Consider the following 25,197-nt stretch of genomic DNA (forward strand, 5'->3'; position numbering starts at 1 on the left):
TTAAATAATAATAATAAAAAAGTGTCTAAATAACGATTTGTTGGATTTTGAGGCATATAGAAAGTGGTTTGACTTCACATATAACGTTAGAGGTTTCAACTGATGATATTTTTGGCTTCTCTGATTAAGAGATCGGCGTTCAAAATTACTTTGAATATGAATATGAATATGAAGTTTTTGTGTTCGTAAAATATGAAATTTTTCACTAATATAAGACGCATCGCGTCTCAATTTTAGATTTAGTCATTTTTTATTTTCTTGTAAAAGTAAAACGATGACATTTTTATTTGAAATAAAATTTAAAAAATCTAATATATCGGATCAAAATCTGGTTGACCCGATATATCGAATTTTGACTATGAAATTAGGGTTGACCAATAACTTGAAAAGATATATAGAATATTGTATCGTTTTCTTAATACCGAAGATATATCGAGAATATATTAAAGATATATCTGGATATTTAAAACAGTGGATATACTTCATTCATACTTGATCTGTCCATTTTCTGGATATAAAATTTCATTGGATTACTCGAAGAAATATTTTGTATGGTATGGGATGACTCAATAACACAATTAGGTGGTCATGTTTGTCTCCTAATTTGGGGAGGTGCGTCCTATTTTGGAACTTACCCAAGTCCCCTTATGCTGTGTTAGACTGTTGTTACTCGCTTAACTAAACCTAGCAGTGATTTTCAGGTGGGGAAGGTCTCATAGAGAGAGAACAGCCTCATTGCACGTTTACTTGAGTGAATGAATGAATGATTGCAACGTACAAATACTCATGTATTTACTTATTAACAGTTTAACACAAAGGAATCAAAATGATCATAATGAAAGCATTTTTGTGTCCAATAAAACATTAAGGAATCGCTATTTGTACACTCATGAATTTGATTACGCATGGAGGAGATGACTTTATGAATCAAATCATTTGTAGCCATAATGATCTCTTCTAACATTCCACTTGTCTTTGATTGATGATCAGTTAAATTGAAGTAGGCTCCCGTTTTACATATCTGAAATATTAGAATTATTCAAAGTACTATGATAATTTGATTAATATCAAACATACACTGAAGATCATGTTCGAATCTTTTTTTTCTTTTTCTTTTTTCCTTTTGATCTAATTTATTCAAACGTCAAAGGTTTTTTTTTTTTTTTTGGTTTAGTAATTGAGCAAGATATTGAGAAGAAAACAAAGAGAATGTGCCCTCATTCTGGAATTTATTTGGTGTGATATTGTTACTTACGCAGAGACGCACGTGGAAATGCATCGGACAATTAGCTTTCCAAAATATTCCCATAGATAGTTAGGCTTAATAGGCTATAGATCTAACAACACTGTTTGGTAAGTATATAATAATCTGGAATAACTAGGTTCATTCTCCAAACAACATTATTTGATGGTAACTGAATGTTGTGGTAGCTTAGGATTCCAATTGTTGACTTGGTAACTAAACGTAACGTCAAATTCTTCCACATCAAACGTCCAAACATATTCGTCTTTGTATTCATTCTGAGTTCGGCTCACGTTCGAAATAGAAGTTAGATGTACGACATCATTAATAGACAGGCACCAAGTTTGAGTCAAGGAGACTATTCAGGCCAAACAAATTACTTAACATTTCATCCATCGCACAGGTTCAGACTTCGTAAGGTTTCAAGATTTAACACAATAAGGTGCTAGTGGGTCAACAAAAGACAAGTCAGTGGGGAGAAGAGAAGCTTATAATCAGGTAGTACCATGATTTCATGTTGCATCTTTTGCTGGCAGCTCCACTAAGACGAGCCTTATTTGCTTCTCTCTTTGTTCACAAGTCCGGCCTGCAGCATAACAACATTACTCAGCTATGATTTAATGGTAGGAATGAAGGTGAAAACTATACGGTTTAGGTGAAGTTAATAAAATCCACTTCCTCCGAATAATATAATGGTCTAGGAATAGCCATAACTGCATATATATCATGGGTACATGCTTATTAACTGTGATTGTAAACTGCCGTTAACTATTCCAATAATAAAAAAAAACTAGAACATAATAATATCAGCATTCTGGGCTGAGGGAGATGAAGAAATTAAGGTTACAAGAGAGCATAGGATATTTAAATGAGTTTTTTTCTTGGTCAAAATGAAAGGCATGAAAATGTCAAATAGATGGGTAAAGAATTACTTGTAAAGTTGTTCAAAAGTTTCTTTCAAGTGTGCAGCATCAGCACCAACAACGTCAGCAGCTATTTTCCCGTTTTGAAAGAAATGGAATCTTGGCTGCAGAAAAATGCACATCAGCAAACTAACATTCTCTTTTCTAAATATAAAATGTCTGAAACATATATACTCACTTAACCAACTGTTTAGCACCCTTGCTAAACATTACCTGATATCTAATTCCTCTAAATTCACAATGCCATATATCATACTGTTTATGGCACATCAATTAGCACAGAATGAAAACAGCAGAGGCAATGACAATGATGCAACTGAACATCCGTATTACAGTTATAAGGAATTGGAACATCGGAATACTGATAAAGAATATATTCAACAGTGCAGTGCAAAAAGAGATAACCGCCAGTACACGTGAACTGTTGGACCACGGAGCAAATTATATGCATTTACACTTAAAAATATAAGAGGATCAAACCATTTACCACAGCGGAAATACCGAACTTGTCCAATGTGCTTCCAAGGCCCTCCTATAGAGAGATCATATTAGTTCTACAGTTATGAGGTATAACAAGAAATGATATCATATTTCATCTATAATATTCTGCATGTTGAACAATAATTAGTCTATTAGAAAAATTAACTGCATGGGCAGGACATTGATGCATTGCCAATAAATTATGTTAAGACTTATTATTTACCAGATACTTAGCCTAGATGAACAGACAAGCATGGGAGAAACCTCATGCAAATGCAAACAGAGGCCATGTCGGGTAGTTTATGGGGTTTATTTTAAGCTGGATCAACATTAACTTAGAAGTTAGAATATTATAAATTAATCATGCAAAGGTCTGCAGTAAGAATTATATGGGATCTATGGGTCAGAATGATGCCCTGGTTGAACTGAACATACAGAAATAGCTTCAACCTAGAGAACTTTCTAAGGATCATAAATTGTTTGTAGGTTTGTCTATACAGAAACATTTTTTTATTATTATTGTTAATTAAGTAAAGGCAATTTGCTTTCATACTGTTACTTCCAACAATAGCTTCAAAGCATCGAGTCAGGATAGTCTAATATGTATATGATATCAATTATACAATTGCATCCAGCCAAGATATTCCCCTTCAGCATACGACCTAATATAAGTATATATTATACCATCCCGGCCAACTACATTAATGATTCAGGTGTTCTCCATTTTCTCATGTAACTTGTGCCCTATTTTGTTTCAACATTAAACCCAATTTCCCCAACAAAAATAGCTCAATAGCTCATAAACCAAAGCATTCTGAACTCAGTCTTACCATTTCTAAGAAGCAATAACAATTCGACACCGAGAACATCACAATCCTACGACAGAATTGTTCTGACTAAACTGCAACCTAATGTAGCTATTTTCCGCATAACTAGAACTCAAAACAAACCAAACAAAAGTAACTCATCATACTTAAGAACCATAACAACACAATTGACAACTCAATCAGCAACAACTACAACACACCTCATCAATGTCAATCTTAAATGTTGTCACATGCGGGTATTGCTCACTCAGCTCCCCAATTACTGGAGCTATGAACCTGCCTGCACAACAGAAACAGATATCAGTAAAGTCACAAACTCCTCACATCAAGTAAAAAAAGTAAAAAGTAAAATCTTTTACAACTTACAAGGCCCACACCAAACCGCAGTGAAGTAAAAAACAGCTGGCAGATACTCATCTGTCACAAAACAAAGTAAAAGATCAAAACTTTGGATCAAAGTTACCAGCTTTATGGAATTCAAAGAGGGGTAAACAAGCAAGTATTCACCTTCAGCTTCGCTGAGTGCGCTCTTCAGTTGTTCCTCGGTCTTAATTATTACAAGGTTTGAGGGGGCAGCTGGGGAAGATGAGAAGGATCGAAAAGATGGGAAATTGGAGGAGGGTTTTGGGTTGGGAGGAGGATTTGGGCCTGGTGAAGATTGGGGCTTTGAGAATGAAGAGAGGGTTCGGATTGAATAGGAGGGGAGGTTGTTGTGGTGAGGAAGAAGGGAATTGGCAAGCAATTGGCGCACCAGGAGAAACCCTGAGTTTCTTCTCGCCATAGTTGTTGCGTGTTGATCTGCTGCTTCCATCTACAGATGGGTTTAAGAGCAAGAAGAAGAAGAAGAAAGCGGGCCTTTAAGGAATCAAGTAGAACAGCCCACAGTATATGGGCCATTAAGAAATTTGGTTTTTTGTTTTTTGGGTTTAGAATACGAGTCTCTTAGATAACTATGAAGTTATCCCATGTATCATTTGGTACAGTGCCATAAATTATAGAACGGGGAACTTAAGTCTCTGTGTTGATTGCGCAATACTTTCAAATATTTTTGTAACAAAAGCACACTTTTCTCTTTGGATTTAAGCAGAAAGAATGTCAAAATTGTTAATAACTTAATTTCGTGAAATGATTAGGTGTTTGTAATATTATTGTCACGGTGTACATTGTTTACTTTTTTTTTTATATCAAGAATGATGGTAACAGATACATGGTTCATGGTTGGAGCTTTGAAGGCTACAGATGCGGGGTTGAAGACATGTAAAATGTACCATTACCACAATGGGATAGAAATTATAGAATGTATCGCCATTAGGTGTTAGAAACACTACAATGGATGTGTCTCTGAATCTCTGATTTTGCATTGTTTGAACATCAGTAAAATCTATTGCAGGATTGTATTGTAGTAGCAGCAGGATTGTATAGTTGTTTTATTCTTTATAAAATTTGCTCAATTATAGATGTATTGATAGTATTTTGTGGGTGCCATAGCCCACAGTCAGATTGAATTGCTTCCCCAAGTGGTATTGGAAACACCTGACAGTCGAAATATACAAGTTTTCTAGTAGGCTTTACAATTGTCAAAAGCAAGTATTCTATGATCCAATTCACAACTTCCATATCAAATCCCAATCTCCAAGCGCAATCGTTCGGGCAATTAGCCACGGAAACAAAATTCAACCTATGCCGGCCACAATTTCACAAGGAAGCAATTGCCTCAAAATTTTTTTTTTTGAGAGAGTAATGAATAATTCATTAATCAAGGGCAATCCCAAATTACGAAAATACATAACCATAGAAAGCAAAGCCAGTAAAATACGCTAATAACAAAGAGCGTATGTCTCCAACTTGATCAAATTAGAAAAAGTGACAAAAGACCCACAATTCATTAATATAAATGCAACAATACTAAGATATCTACCACACCCACCACCAATGCTTGCTAACATTGTTGTCGCCATCAACGTCGCCACCAACAACCACAAGGTAGTGAGGAGTAAAAAATCAGAGCGATGATGCTCGAGAAACTGAAGCCAAATGAATCCCATGGTTTATATCATATGGAAAATCACGACCCCGAAGAATAAATCTCTCAAAACAACAAACAAACCATTATTGAAACCCAAATCATGAAGGAGCTGAGGCTGACTAAAAGGGACCAAGAAACGTGACAAAGAACCATAACCAAATAAAATGGGAAGTGATAAACTCACGTGTGAGCACCCATAATCTGACAGGTAAGTGTCAAACTCCACTTTAAGCGTACAGGCACTCGAGCTCTCATAAAGGTACACAATGGTAATTGATAGATAGTTTTGGTAATGAGTAACCACAAATCCAGAAACAGATGGGATTGATTGACACCAGAGTAAGAAACCAAGTCCTTCCGTTCTGGACAAAGCCAGTGTAATCCACAAAGGGAAAAAACACCACATGGGTGAATCAGGGACAAAAACAAGTCGCTCGATAAAGCTAGAGGTAGTAATTAAACAGAAACTCAAGATAAATACCTCATATTGTCCAAAACTAGGGGTGGGCATAAAAAACGGAAATCCCGATCTCGTCCCGATCCCGTCCGGTTTCATAATAGTGGGACGAGACGTGGGACGAATAATTTATATCCCGCTTCGTCCTGTCCCGTCCCATCCCACCTTTAATAAAAACTTAAAAATTCTTATATATTTGTATTAAAATGAAACTAATTTATGTTTTTAATAACTCCAAAATTATTTCAACTTGCTAATATGCTAAATTATAATATTTTGAACATAATATGCATTTTTTTTGTTAACATTTCATTATTAAATGTTACTTTGTTAATGAAAAAGTAAAAATTTAGGTTTTTATTTAACTTCATAGGAAGTTGGGATTTGTCCCGTCCCATCCCGATCCCGTCCCGTCCCAACCGGGATTAATCCCGAGTGGAATGCATTCTTAAAAACCCTCGTCCCGTCCCGATTCAAAAGAGTGGGATGAGACGTGGGATGAGCTTCGTCCCGTCTCATCCCGTCCCGTGCCCACCCCTATCCAAAACCCTAGACCCAGGCCAAAGCCCAAAACCATGCTATCAGATCATAAGGCCCACAACCCATTGGTACACCAGGCCCAGTGTACCTTTGCAGTACACCCAACACATTCGACTGCTGCACCGTAACCACCACACCGTTGTTGTAGTCGTCGTCGTGTCGTCAGATCCAACCATAAACCCGCCAGCCTGCAAGAAGAAACCATAGTAGCTAAGTAGCACGGACACGAACACGAGTGTCCATATTGGACACGATTCGATACGTAGACACAGTATATATAAATTTTTTTGGACAAGGAATGTGGTGGACACGTTAATTAAATATTATTTTAATATATATATTTATTTTATAAATATGAAAGTATTAGAATTTTAGATGTATATATATGTCAAAGTGTGTATTAAAATTAGAGGTGGGCATAAAAAACGGAAATCTCGATCCCGTCCCGAAATTCGTAGGGACGGGACGGGACGGAGGTCTAAAAACGTTCGTCCCGTCCCGATCCCGTCCCGTTTCATAATAGTGGGACGGGACGTGGGACGAATAATTTATATCCCGCTTCGTCCCGTCCCGTCCCACCTTTAATGAAAACTTCAAAATTCTTATATATTTGTATCAAAATAAAACTAATTTATGTTCTTAATAACTCCAAAATTATATCAACTCAAATAATGATGGTAAATTATAATATTTTGAACATAATATATATTTTTTTTGTTAAAATTTCATTATTAAATATTATTTTGTTAATGAAAAAGTAAAAAAAATGTTTTTATTTAACTTCATAGGAAGGTGGGATTTGTCCCGTCCCGTCCCGTCCCGATCTCGTCTCGTCCCAACCGGGATTAATCCCGAGTGAGATGCATTCTTAAAAACCCTCATCTCGTCCCGATTTAAAAGAGTGGGACGGGACGTGGGATGAGCCTCGTCCCGTCCCATCCCGTCATGTGTCCACCCCTAATTAAAATGATGAAAACATAACTTGAAATAATATATATTTATTTATTTTATAAATTCGAAAGTATTTAGAACTTTAGATGTATATATATGTCAAAGTGTGCATTAAAATGATGAAAACATAACTTGTTAGAATGGCTAAGGACTTGATAAGTACATTGGATAACCAATGTTCAAATCCCACCACAAGCATTCTTATTTTTATCACGAATTTCTGTCTTTATATATATTAAAGTGTGCATAAATGTAACAAAAAACTAAATATGTTGGAATGGTTGAGGAGTTGTTGAGTGCCTTGGATGATCAAGGTTCGATTCTCACCATAAGCATTTTCATTTTTATTATGAGTTGGTGCGTGTCCGCGTGTCCGATTCGGATACTCGCGTGTCGGGATCGTGTCAAAAGTCAGTTCGCGTGTCCACGCGTGTCCAAACGTATCTGTGTCGGACACGCAATACGGTACCATGAGCACGTGTCCGTACTACCTAGCATAGTAGGCAGGTACACCAAACACAAACCCTCTCAATCTCATTCGACTGTTGCACCGTAACCACCACACTGTTGTCGTGGCCGTCTTCATGTCGTCAGATCCAACCACAAACTTACGAGCCTGCAAGAAGAAACCATAGTAGATCTGAGAGAAATCCAGATCTATGGAGACCGCAAACAAGACGAAGTGTAGCGCATCCTTCCAGCCACTTCAGCAAGCCGACTCGTCGAACCACTGACTCAGCCGTTGTTCCTCATTGCATTACCATCGTAGCCAATGCTCTGCCGTCAGGATCGGTTTCCCACCAGCTTAGCAGTGTAGAGACATCTACACACCCCTCAGCATAGAAACACGTTTCCTCATCGCAAATCTGAGTTGCTCTATCGAACCACTGGCACCGGCATTGACCTCTAAAAGGTGATATTCCAAATCCCTTGACCAAAGCCCCATCAATCTCCCATAGTAAGAAACTCACTGCAACAACCCCTTGAAACCGGAAATAATGTGTACGAGGAGTGAAACCTCCCATCCTTTGAGTATCGCATACATCAATAACAAAAATAGGTCTCATCCAGTCGATCGTATCGTGTGTGCCAGCATGGCTAAAAGCCCCCCTAGCATTGCGGCGCAGCCAAACGAGAGCGAGAGAGACCGAAATGGAGATCTAGGTTTCGCGGGTGAGGCGAGTACTATTTTTCCTAAGAGAGTGCGCATTTTTTCACTTGTCAAAAACATCGGATCTCATAGGATGGTTCTTCTTCCTTGTTCGTTTGTGGTCACTAAGCATTAAATTATTGGAGTTTTTTTCTTGTATCTTTGCTTCTGATCAAATTGCCTCAATCATGTATGCAAAGTAAGTAACTTTCTTCTTCATCTCCAATACATGACTGTTATGAGCTGGGTCTGAATGTTTTTTCTGGTTGAATCCTTATTCTGCTCGGTGCCTACAAGACAAAAACCATGTCAAAGATCAAGATCGATGGGGTGTTGGCCTATGACTCTCTGATGCTTAAGTTACCAAGTATTAGACTCTTAAGCAAGAGGTTAAGGGCTTAGATAAAAGTTCATAATCTATTTTGGAAGATTTTAGTCCCTTTTATAGGCTTTGGGAAATGCGTATGTTTTTCCACACATCGATGTGGGAGACTGTCACTGTGAACAATGGTTCGGCCGTCGTGGCCGGTGCTAGCGGCGCATCTAGGCACCAATTCTCAGAGGCGGGAGTGGTGGGAGCAGATTCCACCTCCGCCCCCCCTGGAAGGTGGTTGGAAGTCGGAGAAACTCGCCAGAAAAGTCTCCATGACGAGGTGGAGTTAACAATGACAATGAATCAATGGCCCGTCATACAACCAAACACGTTAGTACGTTGTAAAATTCTATCAAGTAAAATGCATTGTGTAAGTTCTTATATAGAAATTGTAATCCACATACACAACAATAGTGTATTAACAAGATAACGAGATATATAAGATGAAATACAACTCGACTCTTCCTCCTTGTTAATAACTATCTATGTTTATTTTGGAAACAGCATAAGCAGCACGCCCCGATCAAGTCCCCAATATTTTAAAGCACATTAAGTTTAGACATGCAACGACCCATAACAAATTTTGCTCATAGCTAGACGTTGCACCAACCAGTTAAGTTTTAGCTCACCTGCTTAACCTATTCCTCAAGAAACATCACAACCTACTTAATCCCCTTATATCTCAGACAAGGACATTGCCCAGTTTATGTGTCTCTATCTCATCCAGTTATGGACTTAACTTGAAGCAATTGGGACGGATGGGTTTAATAGTATTCAATCAGAATTGGGATTGATCACCTAATACATTGGTTAAATGACCATATCACCCCAGTACCACAAAGTACAGGATGAAATCCCAAATCCCAAATCCCAAATCTTGAATCATGTTTGCCCCTTTCTCATTGGAGGACATAGATGCCTTTGAGTGGAAGCATGAAGGGACTCCCATTGTTTAATTTTAGCCTGTGTTGTCTTTATTATCTTGGTGAGTGTTTTTAGTGGATTATATCATTCAATCCTTTTTGCAACTTTGTTTCTCCAATATAGTTAGTGGAAATAATGTCATCTTTCCAACCAAAATTATACTCGTACATGGAAATATTGTAGAAGTTGAATTAAAACAAACACTAACAGAATGAAGAGGAAAAGTAGCGGTCATTGTTCGTGAGAGCAAGTTATAAGATTAAGCAGACACCATGTAAAATCTCTACATTAAGTTTGGGCGGTCAAAAGTGATTCGCTATCCATATTAGATTTGATTTAGATGTCAATTCTTAGTACTAGTCTAATCCCCATGAGACAAAAAAAAAAAAAAAGGAAACCCTAATCGTAAGTTCGGTTCGTAACAAGTCTTAATACCTTCTAACTCCTAGTTTGAAAAATAACGGTAAACCTACTTTTACCATTCAAAGGCAAGGGACCTCACAACTCTATGAGTGACCAACTATTTGGAATATACATCACTATGAAGCGTATGAATACTCTAGGGGAAATCTTATATAACGTACTCCAAGTTCATTAAAGGAAGGTAAATTAACTCCCTAATTATTTTGACATGCCTCACCAAGTTCATTACTCTCATAATCTCATTTTCACCGAGAAGATTATGACAAAGAAGGCAGGAGAAGAAGAAGATGTTGAAGAAGAAGTCATCAGCGTAAGCACTTGAGTCACCGTAGAATTAGAAGCCTGATCAAGCCATTGGACGGCTTCCGTCTCCTCCATTACGTGCAAAACAAGATGTTGACGATTTTCCGTTACACCCATCAGGCCAACACTAGTCACTGATATACCGAGACTACCCTCGTGCAAGTCCCGCATTTTTCTTTGAAGATTTGGTAGGCGTGTGAGGGTCACGTTTTTTGTTAAAACTTTTGCTGGAAAACACGTTTTATAATATGACGAAATCTGTTTGGATTTCTTGTTTTTCGCTCCTTACCGACGGAAAATATCAAATATGACAACTGCAGTGAAACTGAGAAGAAAAACATTTAATAAAAGGACGAAAAGGCACATGGTCAGGCCCCTGGAAATAATCATATTATCGGAATATTAATTGACTCCTTGCCTGTTTTTTAGAGGGAAGATTCTGAAATCTATATTATTAATAACTTAAATATATTTTATCAATTAAAATATCTGTGAAATTACATAAATTATCTTAGATTATATGTTAATTTAAATAAATTTTTAATATATAAAAGATGTAACTGTAATTAACAAATATATATAAACAAGAAAAAATAGTGGGTAGAAGTTACTACAAAATAACTTCCATATCCCCACTTCCTATCTCCACTACTTCTATATTTTTGAGGGAAAAAAATGTGTAGGTGAGTACTAGTAAGAATAACAAATAGAAACCCAGTGGGATAATTTAAATCTAAATTTGGTATTTAATGTATAATATAGTATTTAAGTAACACGAAGTTAAGATTATATGTAACTTCCTCTACTTGTCTCTGTGTCATTTATAGTGACATTTTGCTTTCGTACTCATTGTTTATTGGTATGATAATTTTATATAAATAAGTTTAACTTATACTTACGATATCAAGAAATGTATCGCTTTTATATATATAGAAACACATGAGAATGATATATATATTTTTTGTAAATAGACTTTTAATTATACTGTAGCTTACCATGAATATAAGTTTCATCATCGATCTACTTTTGGTCTTCTACATGTCTTCTTTGTATTCGGTATACTATCGCTATCTATCTGCAAGGAGTCCATTTCTCTTTTTGATAAGTATAATGGATTCTAATTATAGTACAAGAAATAAGAAAGTCTCACAATTGTCATGAATGGGTCATATTCTCAGATGACTCATACACAATTCATGTTTCCCACCCTTTAAAGAGTCACAAAAGTCATATCATTAGTGTTCATGTCTTAAGAAAAGTTAAGCAGTCACTAATAAAAAGGTCTCATAAAACATGCATAGCTAAAGAAAACCTTTCTCATACATTATCATCACCAAGGAAAAGTTCCCATTAACAAAACAAAACACAACTGAAAAAATAGTGCATAAAAAAAAAACTCTTTAATTCACACGATCACTTAATGAAAATTTATCATCAAACAGTCTAACATGTTATATCGTTAAACTACTACTATCCGATCATCGCATACTTTCTTCACACGCTCATGGATGCACCACACCATATGGCTAAAATCAATATCGCTAAACGGTAATATATTACTAAACAGTCTAATACGTTATGTGATGCTTACGAATGTTCCCCACACCTTCTTACACCCAAAAACTTGACAAAGCAAACCATCTTTGTACTACACAAAACCAGCTCGTACAAGTACAATTCCACTCGTCAAATGCGAAAAACACCCAGAAGGCCAAAAGCGTAATTCCCCCAACCTCCTTTCCTACCAGCTCAGGAACTTCAGTTAAAAAATTGCCGTCTCACCATCTCCCTCGGGAAAAGTCTCCTCCCCTCTTCTTAAACCATCCCCTCATTCTTTCTCTCTCCCCCAAAAAAAATCAAAATCCCCCCCGGAATTTCACAAATTCCGACTCCTCCGTTCTTTTCTCCGAGCTCGGTGTTCACCTTCCTCGCAATGGCGCCGAGCCTCAGGGACCTCCAGCTCACGCCGCTCCCCAAGTCCTCCTCCTCCGCCGGCGGAGACCTCGAGGACGTGAGGCTTTTGGATTCGTACGAGAAATCCGGAGAGGGAGCTGAAGAGGAGGAGGGGATGCGGAGGGCTCAGGTTAGAGTCACGGGGATGACGTGTGCTGCTTGCTCTAATTCCGTCGAAGGCGCTCTCCGCTCCGTCAATGGCGTCCTCACCGCCACCGTGGCTTTGCTTCAGAACCGCGCCGACGTCGTTTTTGATCCCCGCTTGGTCAAGGTTAGTCAATTCTTAAGCTTTTCTGGTTTTGATGATCGGAAGCTTGGGATTGTATTAGTTGATTGATTTGTGGTTGGATCATGATTAACGCCCCCTAATTATTCGGGAATTGGGGTTTTGTGTGATCATTAGAATCTTGAAGCTGAACTGTAGTTGGTTGTGATCATGTTTTAAATTCCGCATTACTTTTTCTCTTCTTACTTTATGCATTTGGGTCTGCAATAATGGCACGTATTGGGGTTCAGTGACATCTTAGTCCTCCTCTACTTCTCTTTAATGATGAGCTATGCAACTTGGATTTCTTCCTCCTTTACAACATTAATGTAGTTTTGGTTTGACTGGAAACTAGATATCCTCTGTGCATTATGATTACAAGTCCAGATTTTCGACAATCGACATAGCTAGTAAATGTCTGAAAATTAGAAGTAATGCCAAGCCTGTTATAATGTAGACAACGTTAGAAAGATAACTTGGCATCAGTGTTGAGAGCATGAAGCTTGCTTGGAGTTATCTTATGTGTACTGTGTACTTGGCATCAGTGTTTAGAGCATGAAGCTTGCGTGAAGTTATCTTTTGTGAAGTTCTTGAGCCGGTGTAGTTTACTGATATAATTTAGGCCACTTTTGATGCTTGCAAAATTAAAGTTATTGGGTATTATGCTTCTCAAATTTATTATTTAATGGACAACTACTCCACTGAGTACCCAATAGAATACTTTGCTGCTAAAAAAATGGATGCTTTGCTTCTTCTTTTTGTGATTGAATTGATGTACTTAAATTTTTATTATTTTGTGTTCCCTTGTTAATTGCTCGAGGATATAATTTTTATTTTGTATCCGTATGTTCTTTTCTCTGATGATGCCTTTATCATTGTATTCAGAAGTAGGGGTTTTTATATTTTAAATAATTATAGTAACTTAAGATATTGTTAGCTTTCTAATGTCAGGAAGAAGAGATAAAAGATGCAATTGAAGATGCCGGGTTTGAGGCAGAGGTTATACCTGAGCCCATTACAAACGGTGCAAAGCAGCATGGAACCCTGACGGGTCAGTTTTCGATAGGAGGTATGACATGTGCAGCTTGTGTGAACTCTGTTGAAGGTATTCTTAAAGGGCTCCCTGGGGTCAAGAGAGCTGTAGTAGCTTTAGCTACTTCACTAGGAGAAGTGGAGTATGATCCTACTGTAATTAGTAAAGATGACATAGTCAATGCCATTGAAGATGCTGGTTTTGACGGATCGCTTGTACAGAGTAGTGAGCAGGATAAAATTATACTGGGAGTTGCTGGCATGTTCACTGAGATAGATGCACGGGTTTTAGAAGCCATACTCAGCAACTTGAAAGGGGTGAGACAGTTTCGTCTTGACAGGATTTCAAGAGAACTTGAAATCCTGTTTGATCCTGAAGTTGTCACTTCTAGATCCTTGGTTGATGGGATTGAGGGGGCTAGCAATGGGAAGTTCAAACTCCAAGTAGCAAACCCTTATACAAGAATGACTTGCAAAGATGTTGATGAAGCTGCAAAAATGTTTCGGCTTTTCATTTCCAGCCTGGTTCTCAGTGTGAGTACTTCTTCTCAGTATCCACATGTATTTTCTGCATCATATCGTTAACCCTGTCATATGTTTTTGCCCACTATTCTCTCTTTACTATGTTTCCTATTTTTCTTGTAAGAAAATGGACTTCAATATCAAAGACAATCGTTACATGTTTATACCGAGTATATCAAGTTTAAAATTTGGAATAATAAGCATATTTTTCTTCTGTAGTTCATTCAGAATGGATAGACCATCATAATTTGGATCTTTTTAGATACACAAAATAGTGATTAAACTGTAATAGTTCTCATATGTTTTACTTTTTATATTAGTTACTGACTGACATTCATCAATTTTGTAGGTTCCTGTCTTTCTCATTCAAGTAGTTTGTCCTCACATTCCACTTCTGTATTCATTAATGCTCTGGAGATGTGGCCCCTTCGAAATGGGTGATTGGTTGAAGTGGGCGTTGGTGAGTGTTGTTCAATTTGTAATCGGGAAGCGCTTCTACATTGCAGCTGGAAGAGCTCTACGAAATGGTTCCACTAATATGGATGTTCTGGTTGCCCTGGGAACTTCAGCCTCTTACTTCTACTCTGTTTGTGCACTCCTATACGGTGCAGTTACTGGATTTTGGTCTCCCACATACTTCGAAACAAGTGCCATGCTAATAACATTTGTACTGTTGGGTAAGTATCTGGAATGTCTTGCAAAAGGAAAGACATCAGATGCTATCAAGAAGTTGATAGAACTTGCTCCAGCTACAGCTTTGTTGCTTGTCAAAGATAAAGGTACTGTTTTGTGTTATTTTTCTGTTTCCTGCACAACCTTACCAATCACTATATTTTTGTTATAGACTAAATGATGCAATTTAGAGTAATGCTGGAATTGAAATAAAAACTTCTGAGTAAATGGCTAGTCTTGATTGTATTGTTATTAGGTGGGAGATATGTTGGAGAAAGGGAAATTGATGCTCTGCTAATTCAGCCCGGAGATACACTGAAAGTTCTTCCTGGTACAAAAGTTCCTGCTGATGGTACGGTTGTGTGGGGTTCAAGTTATGTAAATGAGAGTATGGTCACCGGTGAAGCTATACCTGTTTCAAAGGAAGTCAACTCATTAGTTATTGGGGGAACAATAAATTTACATGGTGCCCTTCACATTCAAGTTACAAAAGTTGGATCTGATACAGTTTTACATCAGATAATTAATTTGGTGGAGACAGCTCAAATGTCCAAAGCTCCTATTCAGAAATTTGCTGATTTTGTAAGTAATTGTGGCTTTTCAATTAATATATATGTGTGCTATATCATTTGAAGTGTATTTGAATTTTTTAGTTCATTTGTTTCTGACCCCCTAGAAAAACATATGCATAGAAGGTTTCTTGCTTTGTCCGTATTAGCTACCTCAGAAATGACGTTATGATAAAGAAAATGTCTTCCGTATCAGCCTTCTTTTTAGTGACTCTGCATCCTCTCTTATTAGTTTTTTCCCTTGTTTATATTTGTGCCAAATTAGAGCTAAAGCTTGGAGGTGTTCATCGATTTTTAATTGGAAATTTCCAATACTCAAATAAAAAGTTATTTCTGTACCAGGGCCTGAATTTATGATGTGTGTAGTACATGTCTTCAATCTTAAGTGCAACTAGTGTCTTACATGTTGCTTAACTTCCTAATATCTGCAGGTTGCTAGCATCTTTGTTCCTACTGTAGTTGCATTGTCATTGTTGACGTTTTTGTGCTGGTAAGTTCACAGTGTGTGTTACATTCTTTTCACATAATAAGTTAATTTTAAGTGCTAAAATGTTCATACCTGTGATTGACGTGTATAATCCATTGATTGTTGTAGGTACGCTGCTGGAGCCTTTGGAGCTTACCCAGACCAGTGGCTCCCCAAAAATGGAAATCACTTTGTTTTTGCCCTTATGTTTTCCATATCAGTTGTGGTCATTGCATGCCCCTGTGCACTTGGCTTGGCAACACCAACTGCTGTCATGGTTGCGACAGGGGTTGGTGCTAACAATGGTGTGCTGATAAAAGGAGGGGATGCTTTGGAAAGAGCTCAAAAGGTTAACTACGTGATATTTGATAAAACAGGCACCCTAACCCAAGGAAAGGCTACAGTGACTGCTGTAAAAGTTTTCACTGGAATGGATCGTGGATATTTTCTCAAGTTGGTGGCTTCTGCCGAGGTAAATTTTTTATTTCCACTAGTTTCCACATGCAAGATTAATCATGCTCTGATAGTTTGATTTCTTTAAATTGGATGTGAAAGATGACAACTGTTTGCATATTTATATTATACATGGAGAAATGTGGATGTTGAATTTTTCTTGTGCCTTTACATTGGTTCAGGCTAGCAGTGAACACCCACTGGGCAAAGCAATAGTTGAATATGCACGCCATTTTCACTTCTTTGATGAGTCTTCTGTAACCAATGATGCAACAAATCAAAGCAAGGAGCTTGTGATCTCTGGATGGCTTTATGATGTCTCAGATTTCTTTGCTTTGCCAGGTCGAGGCATCCAGTGTTTAATAGATGGAAAAATTATTCTGGTAAGTTTTAATTAAATATGCCTTATTCTATTCTCTCGCTTTGCCCATTTTAAAGATTGCTGACCAAATGTATCGTATCTACAACAGGTTGGTAATAGAAAATTGATGACTGAAAGTGGGATCGACATTCCAACTGATGTTGAGAACTTTGTAGTAGAATTGGAAGAAAGTGCAAAGACAGGCATACTCGTCGCATATGAAGGCAATTTAGTTGGAGTATTGGGGGTTGCTGACCCACTAAAAAGAGAAGCTGCCATAGTCATAGAGGGACTTGGTAAGATGGGTGTCATACCAGTTATGGTTACAGGAGATAATTGGAGGACAGCACAAGCTGTTGCTAAGGAGGTTTGTATTCAACTGACTATACGTTCCAGCTTTTTAAATAGTACCGAACCTTGTATACATATGCTCTCATATGCAGCCGTTAGTAGCTTTATATGATTGGTTAGTAATGTAGTAGAGATGTTTAAACGGATTTGGGTTTTATGTTGCTGGGCAGGTTGGCATCAAAGATGTGCGAGCAGAGGTAATGCCGGCTGGAAAAGCTGATGTTGTACGTTCATTTCAAAAAGATGGAAGCATAGTCGCGATGGTTGGTGATGGAATCAATGATTCTCCTGCCCTAGCTGTTTCTGATGTCGGTATGGCAATAGGAGCAGGAACAGATATTGCAATTGAAGCAGCTGACTATGTATTGATGAGAAATAATTTGGAGGATGTGATCACAGCCATTGATCTCTCAAGAAAGACCTTCACTCGTATTCGGTTGAATTATGTGTTTGCCATGGCCTACAACGTGATAGCTATTCCTATTGCTGCAGGGGTTTTCTTCCCTACACTGGGGATCATGTTGCCGCCATGGGTAGCCGGTGCATGCATGGCTATGTCATCTGTAAGTGTTGTATGCTCCTCTTTGCTCCTTAGGAGATATAGAAAACCCCGACTGACTGCCATACTGGAAATAGTTGTAGAGTAGAATGAAGAACAAAAAAGTAAAAATTGTAGGGTTTGCAGGAACTAAAATGGGATAAAAGATTCCGAGGTGGAAGTAATCCCAGTTTTGTGAAAACGTTTTCTGTATGAGGTGAGGTGAGGTGATGGCGTGTAATTTCTTTCTCGTCATTTGTACATTCCACTTGTATAATAACTCCCTCATCATTGTTGATTTGTTGTTGTTCCCTTTTTTCTTCTTTTTTACATTGATTTTTCAACTGGATGTGAACGTGCCATCATATTTTTACATCATTAGCAAGGAATACAGATCACGGATGACCTGTAGACAGTTCACAGATGCATCCTAGTTTAAGATGTTAGGATGTAGATTTCATTAAGTAAAAATACAACAGAGGCGTTATGTCTCGTTGAGAACAGTTTACAACAACGTAAAGAACGTGTGGTTATTCATGATACACGAGCAACGAGAGAATCACGAGAAAATTAGGATCCTAATTCCTAAAATATGTACTTGTGCCTTAAATTAATTTGGACTCTAATTGAAAGTTTCCTCCATATATCATCACACTGTAATTTCATATTGCGAAAAATAGTTCGAATAAGAAATTCTTTACATTTTTCAACTGCATCAACAAGTAGACAGTTTAAGCTTTGTAAATGATTTCTGAAGTTCGAATCTTACAAAGATCTCAAATGGGACATTTATCATGCATGTATGTCAGTAAGAAAACGTTTAGATAAAGTCCAGCTACAATTGGATAGGAGATATGAGTATTGCTTTAAAGTCAGAGATCCATCAAGTTTATTCTCTCACTTGTATGTATAACGAGGAGAGTGAGTTCATAATACGAAGCTCAATACCTTTTAAATCAAGTTTCTTTTATCACATGTCTGCATCTTTACAGTTCGAAAGTTTCATGTTGATATATTAATCGATGCCAAATTGAAGTGTAAGTACCCGAATCAAAATTTCAATTTCTAGGGTTTGTGAATAGTGCCGATTTCATGTTCTTCGTTGTTTGGACTGTTTAGACTCGGATTTAGACCTTGGTGTCAACTAGGAAGTTGTTGGAAATGTTGTTTAGATTGTGGTGGTGAAATTGGTGATGATTGGTGGCGGTCGGTGAACAGTAACGCCGAATAAATAGTAACTGTGAATAGTAACTCCACATGAATAGTGATCTGTAACTGTGAATAGTGATCTGTAACATTAAATGTGAGCAGTGTCATGGTAAAACAGTAACTTGAACAGTGTTTTGGTAAAACAGTAGCTGTGAACAGTGGTTTAGTAAAAACAGTGATTAGTAAACATGAACAGTGTTCCGTGAACAATGTTTTATGAACAACATTTAGCTGTGCTGAACTCGTCACCTGATATTTTAAGTATCATTTTCTAAGCATTTATCGTGCTATTAGGTGACTGACGAAACGAGTGAGGAAATTACTTTCAGGGTCGTGGAAGTTGCACGCAGGAAAGAAGGTGAGTAAAATCTCACTTATTTACGAATCTACCCTTGCAGTGATTCAAGATTTTGCAAGAGTTTTTAATATTGAATTACGACACGTATACAATATAGTGGATTACATATATATCGTATAAATGGTAATAAGTACATATATATATATAGTTTGTTATATTATATACTGTTATGAATTCATTGGAATTGGTCATTTCGAATGACGAAAATTAAATATTGAGCATGTGATTTGATTTTTATACAATATGAGGTGTGATTATTGTACGTGGTTTTAACATGAGTTTGTTAAAATGTTTTGTCTTCGGACGAGTTTTTTGTCTTCGGACGTGTTTATGAAATATGACATGTATATGATATAATGGATTATATATATATATTGTATAAATGGTAAATATGTACATATATATATAGTTTGCTATATAATATACTGTTATGATTTTATCGTGATTTATGTCATTTCGATGACGAAATTTATATATCGAGCATGTGATTTTGATTTGTACAATATGATGTGAGATTATTGTACGTGATTTTAACATTGAGATTGTTAAAATGTTGATTTGTCTTCGGACATGATTTTTGGTACAATATGATGTGAGATTATTGTACGTGATTTTAACATTGAGATTGTTAAAATGTTGATTTGTCTTCGGACGTGATTTGGTACAATATGATGTGAGATTATTGTACGTGTTTGGCAAGTCGGAACCTAGCCTTTGGCCGGGCGAAAGTTACGATACAGTTAGAGCTCTAGTCTGTCTGCCGTAGTACTGCATGTGAGGTAACGGGTGGTTATCTGCTCATGGGTACTCAGATTGTTTTGGATGTTGGGTAGCAGGTGGCTATCCAATATCGGCGGTGTATTACGAGAGGGGTAACAGATGTGTACCAGCGTTCTTGGTACCCGTAATATAAATGCATTTGGGTAACCAAAAGGGTTACTTAATTTCTCATGAGCGTTTTATTTCATATTTCTTTAGGACGACCAGATGGGCCGTCCATTGACTCATGAGTGCATTTATATTTGTTTGATTTCTGGATTTTCGTATATATTGATATGCGAGTTGTATATTTTCATTTTACTCATACGAGCTGTAAAGCTTACCGGGTTTGTGTTTACAATCCCGGTGCACCAATTCGATGGTGTAGTGGATAACTCTGCAGGTGTGGATTAGTGGGAATTGACGTACCGCTCAGTGGACTTAAAGTTATTTATCTCTAGCTGGTGTGAGGATTTTGTGTGACTATCTTGTGAGTTTGTTGTGAGGATTACGCAATTCCATTGTTATAATATTGAATTATAATTTGGGTTGTAATAATCGGTTTGACTGAGTTGTATTTTGAACTCAGAGATGATCCGCTGTGGCATTTTAAATGATTTCGATTCGTTGAGATTTTTGGTGTTTAACGATTTTGAAATTTTGAGTTTTTATACTCGAAATTTTGGGATCGTTACAACACGTGAATTACCTATCTTCAAATCCTTTTTCATAATCGTTCGCTGCTTCCTTACTTTTATATTATTATGATTTAATTTACTTATTCCTTATGGAAAATTCTAATATATATCAATGTATGCTATATATCTCATATTCGATGGTCGATATTGTTTTGTGAGTGGAGTCAGAAAAATAATATCCGTTGTCAACCGTCAGATATGAGATGTATAATAGATTAACCCCTTTCTTGTCCTGTATCACTAATTTCTGAAAATTTTAGTAAATTTGATTATAGTTTGGGTATTTGTAATCAATTGTGATTTACTAAACATGAACACGAATAGTTGATGTTAAATAATTTTTGTTTGTTCATATATATGACCTGGTTTAATATTGAATGATTATCAATTTGATTGAAAATTATCACAAAATCCATGCATAATGAACTTAAAACTGGACGGTGAAGATACCGATATGTGACCAGAAGTCCAGAAGCTTAGTTAATTAGTGGTGGGCTCTAGAGTTTTCCCCAATGTATAACATCTACAAATTTACATTTGCTCTCACGTGTCGTGTGTGTAACATATTCAAAGTGACACTATGTAATCAAACAAACAGAGAAGTGAATTCCAAAGTATTATACCTCATGGCTTACTGTAAAACAAAATGGCGAAAATTGTGGTATTTAGACAAATTGTGAATTCATGTTCGAACTTTATCTAAATAGCCATCAGTCTTTTATGCACGTGACTGACGGTGTGGGTTTTTTCACGGGGCCACATGTCATACACATGGTAATTGAGGGTTTACACTTCACACCACACACTCCAACTCTGGTGGCCGGGTTACATTGGTTCAATTAGATCATACATGTCAGTCCTTGCTCTTCAAATTTGGGTTGTGTAGTCCGCAAGAAAGGTAAAAGAAAATGATAGGAGCGAGAAAGAGTATGGCAAACATTCAACTCGGTCTTCCATTTCTAGCAGCTTGATTAATCAACCGAAGAATCGATCCCAGCTCACTGGTGACGCAAAGAGGACATGGTCAGACCTAAATGTATGTGGTGGTCGGTCAAAACATATCCTAGCTTGATCATGATCGATCTGCAAGGGTTGGAAACAAAGAGTATAGATTAGACGATTAGTGTTGTCTTCTTGAGGTTAATAATTATTGTTTCAAAGAAATTGTCCATCTTTGAGACTTTGACCCAATATATTCAACCCTTAAATTTTGTCACCATCATATTATAGTACAAGAGCATCTAAGTGAGACTATACCTTCACTATTTCACAATTTACACACAGCTAGTTCGGAAATTAATCGAACCAGCTCGTTATAAAACTAGACCGAGTTCATGTACGATTACTATATATGATGTATCTATACACTAATTTAGCCTGATCTAGAGGTAATTTGCGATATAGGTAGCTAGTCTACTACTATACTTAGACAACTGATTTATATTTGGATAATATTTGGTGTACTGATACATCTATATACCGTAGACATACTTATACTTCTCGCCATGCTGTTAAAATTTGACCTTCTTTCTTTAGAATACTACTTTGGGAGTTGTCTTTGCAAAAAGCATAATAATTGATATATAGTCCAAATTATTTGCCTGGATGATAAACAATGCCGATCTAGACAATCTAGGATTACGATCGGGGATTTATAAGACAAGTTGAGTAAAAGAAAACTGTAGTCCGGAGGGAACCTGAAAACATAGTACGTTTTGATACAGTTTGGACTGGGTGTGAACCTAAAAATATAATCCATTAAAATTTCGACTTCCTAAATCTTCCGAATTTGTGTACTTCCATATGAGGGAGAGAAACGTACGACGAGAGTTGGTGAAGAAACTAAATGTTTCTCGCATTTTTTTTTCTTTTGAAAAATGTTGCATGCATTATGTTGTAAAGTTCCCTGGTGAGTTGGTGATCATGAAGAAGATATATACTTTCTACATTTGGAAAATATTAGCCTCGTGAGTGTTTTTAAGACGAGGATAATTGGTTTGGTAAAGCTTTGTATACGACAGTTTGGGTTTACACATTGCAGGACATTTGGACATATATAGAAGAACGAAACAATTTTTTACATCAAGGAGTATAAAGTGGTCTCGTTCAATTATAATTCATAGGGAAGAGTTCCACACTCCAAACTATGTTACAGGCTGACATTTGCATCCAAACTAGAACTAAGCCAAGCCGGTTCAATTTTCCACCAATAAGAAGCCAAATTAGAACGACGCTATTAAGTATTAACACACAATTTTTGTTATTCGCGTGTTACTAAACTTTAACTTTATTTGTTTACAAACTACGAGTTTAAAGTTACTTCTCATTGTCTCTCATCATAAAAAAGTATAAATAGGTTGCTTCGAGAGCAGGGAAAAATGTGTAAATAGCACCATGCAATCTATATAGAATCAGTGAATCACCATAGGTGATCGATGTGTTGCCAATTAATTTATTTCCAAAGACAAGAAAGACCTTAAGAAGTGTTCAAAGGATCGAGTGTAATCTTTTCTTTTGGTCAAATACCACATGTTTATAAATATATGTCAACTTGCCCTACAAGCCAATTCTTGCTAGTGACTCCATATAAATGGAGAGGCCCACTTATTTTGCTTCACTATATATGTATATCCGATCTGTTTATAATTAAAGAAAGTGTGATTGTTTACAACCTTTGAAAGCGAAATAAGTTGGGATTAGTTTTACTGTACACCAGACCCAACATATCACACTTGAAAAATAACTCAAGCAATTGATTTAGCTGTTCGATAATCTCTCCAATTACCATTTTTTGTATTATAATGATTCAAGGATGTTCATAGAGAAAAATGAATGAAATGAAGTACTACAATCGAATTGTGCAGTGTCGTGAAACCACGAAGGCAGTTGTTGTTACGTTGTGAAAAGAGAGAAAGAAACCAAGATATATATGGCGGACTTGAGGTCTTTGAAAAACCCTAGCTCGATAATCGTCTCCGTCGCTTGCTACCAAAAATTCTGAATTTCGAGAAATGAGGGTTGATATTAGACATACACACAGTTAGAGAGAACCCGTGGTTCCGTTGATCGATCCTAGTTCTCTTAAATAATTTTATTTTAAGTTTTAACATTTCCCGTTACTTTCTTTTTTTAGAACATGGAACCTGGAACCTGGGGTTTCCTGCCAGTTCTCTTGAATCATTTATTTTTAAGCAATTCTGTTTATCTATATAGTGAAAGTTCGATAAACTCATGAAGTGTTTACATATTTATTCCCAATCATTCAATTTCTTTCATTCTCTATCTTTGGTTTGAACTTGACCATTGACCAGCTAATGCATTATAAATGTCTTTCAGTTGATATGATACATTAATTAATTGATATGTTATATCATTCGCAATGAGATAGTGATCGATAGGGGAACTTGTTCAACTTAGTGGACGAAATAGCCTATTGATCGTTGAATTCGAATTTGATTGAGCTTAGAATTGAACATAGAAAAAGGCTATCCCATCGATTAAAATACAATGTTTCTATTGATCGATCAATCACCCATATTCATCAATCGAATATGATCGGTAGAAAGTAGGAATTTGTTTTCGGTTTCTGTATACTGTAGCTGACATTTGAGACAATTGAGAGTGGAACCTGCAGTGGAGTAGGCAATTCATCTCCCTAATAATTAAGATGGTCGATGTCATATAACATAATAAAATGCATGGATCGATCATCAACCCATCAAATTAATTAATAAATTATAAGTTTCGCTGAAAGACTGAAATGTAGTAAAAATACTATTGATAGGTGCGATGAGTTACGCGTGTAGATTTGTGTACGTTCAAAGTGGAACTCTAGTTCCAGGTACGTGAAAAACTGAAAATTAGTGAGAAAGCTGACTTTGGTTAAATCGTGCATGAACTCAATCCTCATATATATTAATTGGGTTATAAAGAGTAAAACCTACCAGACTGCTAACGCGGATATGTTATCATCTTCGATTGGCAATTCTTTTGAACAAAAGATGATGCCCTCGAAGATCCGTGCACGCTAGCGGTAGTATTAATCTCTAGAAACTAAATCATTAGATAATCCTCTAAACAAAAGCTTCAACGCTAGCTTCGTGCTCAAGTAATCAAGAAAAATTGTATATCTTGATACAGAAGTAGTCATCCTTGCAGCGAGAGCTAGCGTCACCTTTCAAGCTGTTTAGACAAGGAACAGTGAAATACGACCTCTATTATCTATTAAGTTGCTAGTATCTTTGTTGAGAAATACGAGTATTAGTATAGTATGAAGTAAATAGTATCATCAAAGAATGCTGTTAATAACCTCCAAAAACAATTTATGGTATGCTTACGGAAACCAATTTTCTGACCACCCTTTATTTACCT

The 25,197-nt window shown here is 36.8% G+C and overlaps 2 protein-coding genes across 3 annotated transcripts; one reads left to right on the forward strand and one right to left on the reverse strand.

Annotated features, from left to right (window-relative positions):
- Positions 1 to 1,604: 1,604 nt before the first annotated feature.
- Positions 1,605 to 4,285, reverse strand: LOC126789534 (thioredoxin O2, mitochondrial-like). Its single transcript, XM_050515724.1, has 6 exons — positions 3,981 to 4,285; positions 3,840 to 3,890; positions 3,674 to 3,753; positions 2,654 to 2,698; positions 2,176 to 2,270; positions 1,605 to 1,829 (listed from the first exon to the last, which is right to left on the reverse strand). The coding sequence occupies exons 1-6, from the start codon at positions 4,282 to 4,284 to the stop codon at positions 1,817 to 1,819; spliced, it is 588 nt and encodes a 195-aa protein (XP_050371681.1). The 5' UTR covers position 4,285; the 3' UTR covers positions 1,605 to 1,816.
- Positions 4,286 to 12,415: 8,130 nt separating this feature from the next.
- On the forward strand, positions 12,416 to 18,114 carry LOC126789508 (copper-transporting ATPase RAN1). Of its 2 annotated transcripts, none has more exons than XM_050515671.1 (9): positions 12,416 to 12,844; positions 13,790 to 14,404; positions 14,742 to 15,171; positions 15,321 to 15,646; positions 16,065 to 16,123; positions 16,229 to 16,571; positions 16,735 to 16,935; positions 17,023 to 17,280; positions 17,435 to 18,114. In XM_050515671.1, the coding sequence occupies exons 1-9, from the start codon at positions 12,554 to 12,556 to the stop codon at positions 17,909 to 17,911; spliced, it is 3,000 nt and encodes a 999-aa protein (XP_050371628.1). In that variant the 5' UTR covers positions 12,416 to 12,553; the 3' UTR covers positions 17,912 to 18,114. The 2 variants fall into 2 exon arrangements, with proteins under 2 accessions (XP_050371628.1, XP_050371629.1); XM_050515672.1 differs by having other exon boundaries at positions 12,699 to 12,844; positions 13,776 to 14,404.
- The last annotated feature ends 7,083 nt before the right edge of the window (positions 18,115 to 25,197 follow it).

The sequence above is a fragment of the Argentina anserina genome, chromosome 3, assembly GCF_933775445.1.
Source record: "Argentina anserina chromosome 3, drPotAnse1.1, whole genome shotgun sequence".
NCBI classification, from domain to species: domain Eukaryota; kingdom Viridiplantae; phylum Streptophyta; class Magnoliopsida; order Rosales; family Rosaceae; genus Argentina; species Argentina anserina.